General features: G+C 46.4%; 1 protein-coding gene across 4 annotated transcripts in view; it reads right to left on the bottom strand.

Annotated features, from left to right (window-relative positions):
- Positions 1-1,086: 1,086 nt before the first annotated feature.
- LOC147096021 (TNF receptor-associated factor 2-like) overlaps positions 1,087-12,199 on the bottom strand; it is a 35,705-nt gene continuing 24,592 nt past the window's right edge. For all 4 annotated transcript variants that reach the window (XM_085974989.1, XM_085974990.1, XM_085974987.1 and 1 more), the window contains exons 4-9: positions 11,766-11,864; positions 7,841-7,912; positions 6,271-6,603; positions 4,487-4,664; positions 2,445-2,593; positions 1,087-1,843 (exon numbers count right to left, since the gene is read on the bottom strand). In XM_085974989.1, the coding sequence (XP_085831115.1) occupies positions 1,628-1,843; positions 2,445-2,593; positions 4,487-4,664; positions 6,271-6,603; positions 7,841-7,912; positions 11,766-11,864 (1,047 nt within the window). In that variant the 3' untranslated portion in view covers positions 1,087-1,627. The remainder of the gene's footprint in view (positions 1,844-2,444; positions 2,594-4,486; positions 4,665-6,270; positions 6,604-7,840; positions 7,913-11,765; positions 11,865-12,199) is intronic.

Genomic DNA, 12,199 nt, shown 5'->3' with positions numbered 1-12,199 from the left:
ATTAGAAAAATAAAGGCGGCGTATAATAACTCCGTTAGTCCTGGCCACAATGGAGATGATTGCGTAAAACCCCCGTCAATCACGCCTGTGGCAAATGACTGGGAGTGATTTTACGCGCATCATTTGTATTCTGTAACTATCCTCCACTCACTGCACTTTGCTGGAGAAATAACACTGCTGTAGTCGGGAGGATCTGTGTGCTGTCGTTTCGGTCATGAGTTCGTAAATTAAAACCAAATGCTCCGCCCCTGCCTCCAACCGATTGGCTGGCACTGTGGCGGCAGTATCGACTCCGAAAATCCATCGCTCGACAACTCATCCGATTCACAACGTGTCCTCTTTTTTTGCTGGGTGGGAGGACACTTGGCTCTGTTCTCTTTTAGCTTTGCAATTCTTCATCTGCTCAGTCCAATTTAAAATAAAACCCATCAGATCCAGGTCCGCAGGGAGCCACCAGTCAGCCACGCTTCTTGGGTACTGAAGATCATCATCCCCTTACCGGCCCAAGCACTTCTGGGTGCGTGTGTGAGCTCCCGGGCCACCAATGTACCAGCCAAGGGTGGCTGCAGACTGTTCAATTTAACCCCTCGTCCTGCTGCAGTGCTCTTTTTTTTATTCATTCACAGAATGTGGGCATTGCTGGCGAAGCCAGCAATTATTGCCTAACCTTTACTCCCCTTCAGAAGGTGGTGGTGAGCCGCCGACTTGAACCGCTGCAGTCTGTGGGGTGAGATTTTTGTAGTGGTTTCACACACCTGAGTCACTTGCTGGGCCACTTTGGAGTCAACCAGATTGCTATGAATCTGGAGCCACACACAGGCCAGGCCGGGTAAGGACAACATGTTTCCTTCTCTAAAGGGCACTAGTGAACCAGTTGGATTTGTGCGACAATCTGATACTAGCTTTTTATTTCAGATTTATTTAATTAACTGAATTCAAATTCACAAACTGCCGTGGCGAGCTTTGAACTCGCGACTACACGAACTGTTAGCCCAGGTCTCTGGATTAGTAGTCCAGTAACATAGCCACTATGCTACCATGCCCACTGCGGCCTCCGCTAGGCGTCTGTCTCCCCAACACCCCCCCCCCCCCCCCACCAATCGATGTGGGCAACACTGGACTCCATGGAGTGGAGTGTGAATATACGACTGTCCTTGGCTCCACGGGACTGAAGAATGGCATTACATAGAAATCACAGCACAGAAATAGGCCATTCGGCTTAACCGGTGTTTCTGCTCCATACTAGCCTCCTCCCACCTTATCATTATTTTACCAAAAAGTTCAATTAATATCATTTAGATTTTTAAAAAATATATGTATTCATTTCTAATATTGTGGCTCATATATTGGCACAGACAATATTTAAGATCCCTGGTCTGAATGCAATCAAGAGTTCTGAGATTTCAAAGAAAAAAAGTGCATCGGAGACAGTTCAGCAGGAGGTCACCGTTCCCGCCATGCTTCTCACCTACTGAAGATCACCACAGCTGGACGGGAATTAACGCCTTGACCAAGTGGCTAAGATGCAACTTAAAACTGCGGCGCACGATCCTGCCTGCGTTAAATCCTGAGGCCGGCCCGTTCCTACCGGCACAGCATCACCATGGAAACCGCCCGAGAGTCCCCTTTAAGGGTCCACGACGGCTTTTATGAACATGACGTCGTCCGTGATGTAGGCCTGCCTGTTGGCGTGGAGCTGGGTGAGGGGGAGGAACTGCGGGCAGCCGCTGGCGACGTTCATCGAATGGGTGGGCTTTCGGAAGGAGGCGGAGCTCACGTCTGGTTTAAAGGCCGAAACCACGTGGTGGAGCCTCCCACTCTGATCCAACAGTTTAAAGGTTACCTGGAGTTAAAGAAGGAGAAAGGAAAAGGTTCACTTTTGTGCTCCCCACTCTCTTCAAGTTTCGTTCTCATTTGGGAAATGGCTAGATGTGGTTAGAATGTGGAACTCGCTACCACAGGGAGTAGTTGAGGCGATACATCTTTACTCTTATACTCAAACCCTCTTGTAATAAAGGCCAACATACCATTTGCTTTCCTAATTGCTTGCTGTACCTGCAAGTTAACTTTCAGTGATTTGTGTACAAGGACACCCAGGTCCCTCTGAACACCAACATTTCCCAATCTCTCATCAATTAAAAAATACTCTGCTTTTCTATTTTTCCTACCAAAGTGGATAACTTCACATTTCTCCACATTATATTCCATTTGCCATGTCCTTGCCCACTCACTTAGCCTGTCTATATCCCCTTGAAGCCTCCTTGCATCCTCCTCACAACTTACATTCCCACCCATTAGTGACTATCTTATATGTATGGCCCCTAGCTCTGGTCTCCCACCACATCTTCTCCACGTCTAACCCTATCAAACCCTTTCATGATCTTAAAGACCTCTATCAGGTCGAGCCTCACTTCATTCCCCAATGTATCGCAAAGTTCAATCACCTTCTTGTTGAATGGCCACTCTAAAATGGAATCATATTTTCCCTTCATTATGACCAGGAAGAGCGAGAGATGAGTGTTTGCTCCCACTCCATCACCATTCAAGTAGAGCCTCAGGCAAAGCATGTACCCACAGTGAGACGTGAAGAATGCTGGAAGAGAGAGCAAGATAAGCGATAAATATTCTGTCCAGAACTACACTCATAGACGCTGTCTCCTAGACGTTCAGCTCTCACCTTTTGCCCAATTGAACCACCATTTAATTTTAACCTTTTTTTTGACATTAAGAAACCAAGTGAAAGGCTCATAGTGCTGCCCCAGTTGCACAGAGTTGGGGAGAAGACAAAGCCTGTTGATTGCGAGAGGATGGGCATAAGAAACTCCAAGGCATAGGAACAGGAGTAGCCCATTCAGCCCCTCGAGCCTGTTCCACCATTCAGATCAAAGAAAGACTTGCATTGATATAGCACGTTTTCCCAATTTCAGGATGTCCCAAAGCGCTTTACAGCCAATGAAGTCCTTTTTAGAAGTGTAGCTACTGTTGTAATGTAGAAAACGCGGCAGTAAGTTGCTGAAATTTCTATGAATAGTAAGTACAGCACTTGTGGATTAGCACCAGTGATTAAACCAGACCAGAGCGTCCCAGATTGAGTGCTCAGTCCATGCTGAACAGCTGATCCACTGGGCCTGTGGTGGTGGGGCAGGTAGGACATTACAATAGTTTTAAAAAAGACTTGCATTTCTATAGCGCCTTTCATGACCTCAGGACATCCCAAAGCGCTTTTGATGTGCCTTCAATAACCACAAAACTAGAAGTTATAGAGTTTAACAAGTTGGCTTTTAATCACTAAGATCAGAGCTAACATCTCAACACACCGACTGGCTCACAGGAATGAGTCATACAGATCCTGAGATCTTTAAGTAAGAGAAGTCAGGGGCGGAGCCAAGAGCCTAGACCTGGCACCTTCCAGGTTAGTCAGGAAAGAGGAAGTGAAACTATACACCGTGTGGGGGAGGGTAATATACATGAGTGCAAAACGGATACAGGCAAGACAAACAGATTTCATTACAGCTTTACAGCCAATGAAGTATTTTTTTGACGTGTAGTCACTGTTGTAATGTGGGAGACGCGGCAGCCAATTTGCGCACAGCAAGCTCCCACAAACAGCAATGTGATAATGACCAGATAATCTGTTTTTTTTTCAGTGATGTTGGTTGAGAGATCAATACTGGCCAGAACATCCCCTGCTCTTCTTCGAAGAGGGATCTTTTAAGGCCACAAGGAAAGGTTAAGTAAACAACGGCTCAGGCCATTCAGAATTTAATTGTTATTTGGTCAGGGAACTGTGCAGTTTGGAATGTGCTGTCAGTTTCAGAACGCAGATCAGAAGGGCAAGTCACAAGCACCTAGCATTTTAACATTGTTTTGTAACTGTGAACAAGTGTGGTGTTTCGAGTGTGATGGACTCGTGTGCCATTTTATTATATTCTAGCTATAATAAATGACAGCACCTGAAGTACTGTGAGCAGTTCTGGGAACCACACCTTAAGAAGGATATATTGGCCTTGGAGGGAGTGCCGCGTAGGTTTACCAGCATGATACCTGGACTCCAAAGGTTAAATTACGAGGTGAGATTACACAAACTAGGGTTGTATTCCCTGGAATTTAGGTGGTTATGGGGTGAGCTGATCGAAGTTTTCAAGATATTAAGGGGAACAGATAGGGCAGATAGAGAGAAACTATTTCCGCTGGTTGGGGAGTCTGGGACTAGGGGGGCATAGTCTAAAAATTCGAGCTAGATGCTAGATCAGTTGTTAATTTAAAATTTGAGATTGATAGATTTTTGTTAACCAAAGGTATTAAGGAATATGGGGCAAAGGTGGGTATATGGAGGTAGGTGGCAGATCAGCCATGATCTCATTGAACGGCGGAACAGGCTCGAACGGCTAAATGGCCTCCTCCTGCTCCTAAAATGATTAAATTGCAGAAAACCAGTGTTTCTTTTCCCCTTACAGCGGTTAGCGAATTCATAATAAAGCCTTACGTGGGGAGAGGATTGAGGGAACCCTTCCATCAATGGCATCCTGCATCTTGCGACTGAGATCGGAGACTGCCCAGACGAAAGTGCCGTCGTACGAGGTGTGTTCCAGGACTTCGAGACGAAGCTGCAGGTCAGTTATCACTAGGTCCTTGAGGCAAAGTGATTTCTCATGCTGCCGTATCTGGTAAAGTAATTTTTAAATGGTTTAAAACTGAAGCTTGCCATCAAATGTCAACAGGGTCCTTGTTTGCTGGTTGGTACTCTGTCAAAAAAAAACCCTCCTCCGTATGCACCACCCAGTGTTTTACTGAGTCATACAGAACACAAAGGTACCAGATCCTATTGTGGTCTATTGTGAAGTAACTGTGTGGTCTAACCAAGGTTCTATACAAGTTTAACTAAACATCCCTGCTTTTCAATTCTATCCTTCTAGAAATGAACCCCAGTGCTTTGTTTGCTTTTTTTTTAAATGGCCTTGCGTCGTTACTTATAATTATTTGTGTATCTGTACCCTTTGCTCCTCTACCCCATCAAGAGAGCCCCAGGTGGGCAGAGGAAACGCTTCAAGGACACCCTCAAAGCCTCCTTGAAAAAGTGCAACATCCCCAACCGACACCTGGGAATCCCTGGCCCAAGACCGCACAAAGTGGAGGAGAAGCATCCGGGAAGGTGCCGAACACCTCGAGTCTCTTCGCCGGGAGCAAGCGGAAGCCAAGCACAAACAGCGAAAGGAGCGCACGTCAACCCAAGCACTCCACCCACCCGCCCCTTCAACCACCGTCTGCCCCACCTGTGACAGAGACTGTAGGTCCCGCATTGGACTGATCAGTCACCTGAGAACTCATTTTTAATGTGGAAGCAAGTCATCCTCGGTTCCGAGGGACAGCCTAAGAAGAAGACCCCATTTAGACCCTTATTTTCCAAGGAGCAACGGCCTACTTAATCCTCCTACCAAATGATGCACCACCTCACACTTATCTAAACTGAAGTTCATTTGCCATTTGCACGCCCATTCTGCATGTTTATTACCGTCTTCTTGTATTTTGCCGCAGTCCTCCTCAGTATTAGTTATACCCGCCCACCCCAGTTTGGTGTCATCTGCAAATTTTGAAATTGTACTACCGATTCCCCGAGTCCAAATCGTTTTATGTACAGCCAGGGTTCCCGCTCCTGATCGCTATCCAGTGACTGTTTCCAGTGGCAGGAGGGTTGGTGACCAGAGGACGCGGATTTAAGGTGCTTGGCAAAAGAACCAGAGGCGAGATGAGGAAAAGAGATTTCACAGCGAGTTGTTGTGATCTGGAATGCACTGCCTGGAAGGGCGGTGGAAACAGATTCAATAGTAACTTTCAAAGGGGAATCAGATAAATACTTGAAAAGGAAAAATTTGCAGGGCTTTGGGGAAAGAGCAAGGGGGGTGTGGTGAGACTAATTGGAGAGCTCGTTCAAAGAGCTGACACAGGCACGATGGGCCAAATGGCCTCCTTCTGTACTGTATGATACCAAAAAGTCCACTTATGTGGGTTTTCAGATGAGGACAGAATCAGGCTCAGCTGTGAAGCCCTTCACAGTCCAATAGCCTGCCAGCATTTCAGTATCTAGCCTTACACATGACGAAGAGCCACTGGGTTGAGATGCCCTCACACATGAAAGAGAGAGAGCTGCATTTTACAGAGTCTTATTGTGTCTCTCATAATGGTTGACATACAAATAGGAGGACTGTAGTTATACAGGCAAATGGCCAAGTAGGTATAAACTTGGTATACTGCACATTAATAACTATTTACCTTGATTTTTAGCTGTGCAGTCGCTGCCTCTTGGTCCTTCAGCCGTTTCTCCTGCGCCAGCACGGCATTGAAAGCGTCTCCCACTTCGCGGTTTAACACCGTGACAATGTTTTCGAAAGTCTGTACTTTCACTTTGAGCTCCTCCTGCATGTTGCTTCCCCGCCCGATGGACTCTGTATCCTTCTCCCAGAGCTTCTCGATGATGTCCACCGAGCTGGGACATTCACCCGACACGCTGGCCTCCTTCACGAATCCCTGCAAGGTCCGGAGCACACAGTCCAGGTGGTGCTGGGTGCAGGTCTGATTATGTTCGTGGATCTTGTGGCCGGGAATCTGCGAAGGCACAATCGGCAGCGGCTTGTTAAGCATCAAGGTTTTTCCGTATTTTCAGAGGAAAGGGGCAGACAAGGAAACATCCAGCTGTAAGCTAAACACAGGAACAGGAGGAGGCCATTCAGCCCCTTTTTGCCAGTCCAATCAATTAGATTATGGCTCAACAACAACAAAAGCTTGCATTTATATAACACCTTTAACGTAGTAAAATATCCCACGGCGCTTCCGCAGGAGCGTTATTAAGCAAAATTTGACACCGAGCCGCATAAGGAGATATTAGGGCAGATGGACCAAATGCTCGGTGAAAGAGATAGGCTTAAAGGAGGAAAGGGAGGTAGCGAGTTGGAGAGGTTTAGGGAGGGAATTCCAGAGCTTAGGGCCTTGGTAGCTGAAGGCACGGCCACCAATGGTGGAGTGATTGAACTGGGGGATGCTCAAGAGGCCACAATTAGAGGACCGAGTGTACTGTAGTCAAATTTGCTGATGATACAAAGATAGGTGGGAAAGCTAGTTGTGAAGAGGACATAAAGAATCTGCAAATGGATCTCGACAGGCTAAGTGAGTGGGCGAAAATTTGGCAGATGGAATATAATGTGGGAAAATGTGAGGTTATCCACTTTTAGTTTCAGAATAAGGGGTCGCCCATTTAAAACGGAGATGAGGAGGAATTTCTTCTCTCAGAGGGTTGTGAATCTTTGGAATTCTCTACCCCAGAGAGCTGTGTAGGCTGGGTCATTGAATATATTTAAGGTGGAGATAGACAGATTTTTGAGCGATAAGGAAGTCAAAGGTTATGGGGAGCGGGCAGGGAAGAGGAGCTGAGGCCAAGACCAGATCAGCCATGATCTCATCCAATTGCGGAGCAGGCTCGAGGGGCCGAATGGCCGACGACTCCTCCTATTTCTTATGTTCACATGGAGGGAGGGAATGAACACCAAGCAGGTGTTAGGACAGAGTTAGGGAGGCGATTGAAATAGCAGTCACAGGTTTTTGAAGGTAAAGAGGGATAAAGAGAGACAAAAAGGGGTTGAGGAAGAGAATGGGTCACAGTGGGCTGTGCCACCGATGTCGGAGTGGACAGAAGACTAGAGTCAGAAGATTGGGATGTAGAGCTGGAGGCGCTATATAAATGCAAGTATTCCCTCTTATAGCCAGTTCATGTGCACTAAAAATTCAGCCCCTCTCCTTTCCAAGATTCTAGCTTCACTTACAATTGTACTCAGTGTTTGATACTCACCATCTCTGTGCAGCCGACGATACTAAAGGGGCATTTCAGCAGCTTTTGCTCGCAAGTCGCTTTGTGCTTTGCCTGGAACGTCAAGAACAAACTTACGATGACCAATTGAAATTAAAGTAAAGGATAGCAACTCAAAGCAAATGATGTTTATTCCCCTCCGTCTCACCACCACCTTCTCAAGGGCAATTGGGGATGGGCAATAAATGCTGGCCTTGCCAGCGATGTCCCCATCCCATGAGTGATCCGCAGCAGGAACTGTGGCCGATATCTCCCTCCCTCCTCTTAGCCCAGATCACTAAACCAACTCATAGAGTCATAGTCATAGAGTTTTACAGCACAGAAAGAGGCCCTTCGGCCCATCGTGTCTGCGCCGCCCATCCATCCCTGTCCAGTCTAATCCCATTTTCCAGCATTTGGTCCATAGCCTTGTATGCAATGGCATTTCAAGTGCTCATCCAAATGCTTCTTGAATGTTGTGAGGGTTCCTGCCTCTACCACCCTTTCAGGCATTGAGTTCCACATTCCAACCACCCTCTGGGTGAAGAAGTTCCTCCTCAAATCCCCTCTAAATCTCCTGCCCCTTACCCTGAATCTATGCCCCCTTGTTATTGACCCCCCTACTAAGGGGAAAAGTTCCTCTTTATCTACCCTATCTATGCCCCTCATCATTTTGTACACCTCAATCAGGTCCCCCCTCAGCCTTCTTTGCTCCAAGGAAAACAACCCCAGCCTGTCCAGCCTCTCTTCATAGCTGAGGCGCTCCATCCCAGGTAATATCCTGGTGAATCTTCTCTGCACCCTCTCCAAAGCAATCACATCCTTCCTATAGTGAGGCGACCAGAACTGCACACAGTACTCCAGCTGTGGCCTCACCAGCGTTTTGTACAGCTCCATCATAACCTCCCTGCTCTTATATTCTATGCCTCGGCTAATGAAGGCAAGTATCCCATATGCCTTTTTAACCACCTTATCTACCTGTTCCGCTGCCTTCAGGGATCTATGTACATGTACACCAAGGTCCCTCTGACCCTCTGTACTTCCTAGGGTCCTACCACTCATTGTGTATTCCCTTGCCTTATTTGTCCGTCCAAAATGCATCACCTCACACTTTTCAGGGTTAAATTCCATTTCCCACTTTTCCGCCCATCTGACCAACCCGTTTATATTGTCCTGTAGCCTGAGGCTTTCCTCCTCGCAATTTACCACCCCACCAATTTTCGTGTCATCTGCGAACTTACTGATCATACCTTTTACATTCTCATCCAAATCATTTATGTAGATCACAAACAACAAGGGACCCAGCACCGATCCCTGAGGTACCCCACTGGACACAGGCTTCCAGTCACAAAAGCAACCTTCGACCATCACCCTCTGCCTCCTGCCACTCAGCCAGTTTAGGATCCAACGCGCCAAGGCACCCTGGATCCCATGGGCTCTTACCTTCTTGACCAGTCTCATATGCGGGACTTTGTCAAAAGCTTTACTGAAGTCCATGTAAACCACATCCACAGCATTTCCCTCATCCACCCCACCAGTCACCCCCTCGAAAAATTCAATCAGATTTGTCAGACATGATTTACCCTTGACAAAGCCATGCTGACTATCCCCGATTAATCCTTGCCCCTCCAAGTGGAGACTAATTTTGTCCCTCAGAATTTTTTCCAATAATTTCCCTACCACAGATGTTAGGCTCACTGGCCTGTAATTCCCTGGTTTATCCCTGCTACCCTTCTTGAATAATGGTACTACGTTAGCTGTTCTCCAGTCCTCTGGTACATCCCCTGTGGCCAGAGAGGTTCTGAAAATTTGTGTCAGAGCCCCTGCAATCTCCTCCTTTGCCTCCCACAGCAGCCTGGGATACATCTCGTCCGGGCCTGGGGATTTATCCACTTTTTGGCCTGCTAAAACCGCTAGCACCTCCTCCCTCTCGATGCTAATATGTTCAAGTATGTCACAGTCCCCTTGCCCGATTTCTATGTCTGCATCGTCTTTCTCCATAGTGAACACAGATGCAAAAAATTCATTTAAAACCCCGCCTGCCTCATCTGGCTCTACACACAGATTGCCACTTTGGTCCCTAATGGGCCCTACCCTTTCCCTGGTTATCCTCTTGCCCTTAATATACTTATAAAACATCTTAGGATTTTCCTTTATTTTGCTCGTCAGTGTTATTTCATGGCCCCTCCTCGCCCTCCTAATTTCTTTTTTAAGTACGCCCCTGCACTTTTTATACTCCTCTAGGGCTTCTTCCGTCTTTAGTCTTTTGTAACTGCCAAAAGCCCCCCTTTTATTCCTAATGCATTTTTGTATATCCCTTGTCATCCAAGGTTCCCTTTGCTTGTTGGTCCCACCCTTGACCTTTACAGGAACATGTTGGCGTTGTACTCTCTCTATTTCCCTTCTGAAAGTCTCCCACTGTTTTGATGTGGATTTTCCTATAAGTAGCTGCTCCCAGTCCACTTTGGCCAGATCCTGCCTTATCATATTAAAATCGGCCTTCCCCCAATTTAGAACCCTTATTTCCGGGCCGTCTTTGTCCTTTTCCATGACCACCTTAAATCTCACTGAATTATGGTCACTGTCGCCAAAATGCTCTCCTACTGACACTTCCACCACTTGCCCGGCTACATTCCCTAGAATTAGGTCCAGTACCGCCCCCTCTCTTGTAGGACTTTCTACATGTTGGCTCAAAAAGCTCTCCTGGATGCACTTTAAGAATTCTGCACCCTCTAAGCCTTTCACACTCTGACTATCCCAATTTATATTGGGGAAGTTGAAATCCCCCACTATTATTACCCTATTATTTTTGCACTTTTCTGAGATTTGCCTACATATCTGTTCCTCTATCTCCCCCTGACTGTTTGGGGGCCTATAGTACACTCCCAGCGAAGTGCTTGCCCCCTTTTTGTTTTTAAGTTCTACCCATATGGCCTCATTAGAGGAACCCGCTAATATATCATCCCTCCTTACAGCAGTAATTGACTCCTTAATTAATATTGCAACACCCCCTCCCCTTTTACACCCCCCTCTGTCTCGCCTGAAGATTCTATACCCCGGAATATTGAGCTGCCAGTCCTGACCCTCCCTCAACCATGTCTCCGTGATAGCAACAGAGCCATACCGCCACGCCGGCAAAGATCAACTAACTCAGCGCAGGCTGAGAATCTAACTTGGGGACTTTCTTGGTTTGTGTTGCCCAGTCCCACTTTTTGAGGTGGGGGTTGGGGTGGTGCAGGGGGGTGGGGGGGCGGGGCAGGTTCATCTTCCTAGGTGAGCTGAAGTTCAAACAATTTTGCATTCTCGCTGTAGTAATGTTGGTACTGACGATTACCGTGATACATCGCAACCAAATACCAATAGGGTTGTTCCCAAAACACTCGGTATTTCTATACTATCAATCTAACATTGCATTTTGGCTTTCTTGTATTACAGAGGAGGCACCCAACAAAATAACTACATTAAGGTTACATCAGATATAAGGCACAGAAACAGGCCATTCGGCCCAACCAGTCCATGCCGGCGTTTATGCTCCACTCGAGCCTCCTCCCGTCTTTCCTCATCTAAATCTATCAGCGTAACCCTCTATTGCCTTCTCCCTCATATGCTTATCTAACCGCTCCTTAAATGCATCTGTACTATTCACTACAACCACTCCCTGTGGTAGCGAGCTCCACATTCTCACCACTCTCTGGGTAAAGGAGTTTCCCAACTAAAAGTCATTGAGGTCAGGGTCATTCTCTGTTAACACTGATTCAAGTCTGATTTTTTGGGGGAAGGAAGTATCTGAACTCTGTACATGACAACAAAAATGATATGTTTAAAACATGCATCTACGTCTCATTGATCAGTCTGTGGATAGTTTCAGTGAGAACATTATGACAAAGAAGGCAATGAGAAGTCAGGACACTTTAAGATTATGATTTACCTCCAGCTCTCTCAGGGGACCACTCCACATACAGCCCTGGTTTTGACAGGGTACTTGCAGGTTTAGAATCTCTTTCGCGATTGCCCTGTCCTTGAAACACTATAACACACAGAAGGCGGCAATGAATTTAAAAAAATAAGCACTGACTTCATTCATCATAAGTGTCAACAGCCTGATTTGCATCGGATAGATAATAAGAGTATGTTACATCAGTGGTGTCCAGGTTTTGTGACAATTTTGACCACTAGTCAGATTTTTAAAACATTCTCTAATATTTTTCATTAAGTAAACTTTCTTGAGACATACCCTTTATAAGATTATGAATTGTGAAGACCCATGAGTCATGATTTGTTTTCAGTGGGCTGATAATACACACAAGCACTGCAACTGCCATTGAGTTATGTTCAATGCCACAAGTTGGATATGAATAAACT

Source organism: Somniosus microcephalus, unplaced genomic scaffold (assembly GCF_052327205.1).
Source record: "Somniosus microcephalus isolate GS21.2 unplaced genomic scaffold, FLI_Smic_1.0 unresolved_chr1, whole genome shotgun sequence".
In the NCBI taxonomy this organism is placed as follows: Eukaryota; Metazoa; Chordata; class Chondrichthyes; order Squaliformes; family Somniosidae; genus Somniosus; species Somniosus microcephalus.
Note: the sequence above shows the minus strand (reverse complement) of the source record. Positions and strands in the feature narration are given on the sequence as shown.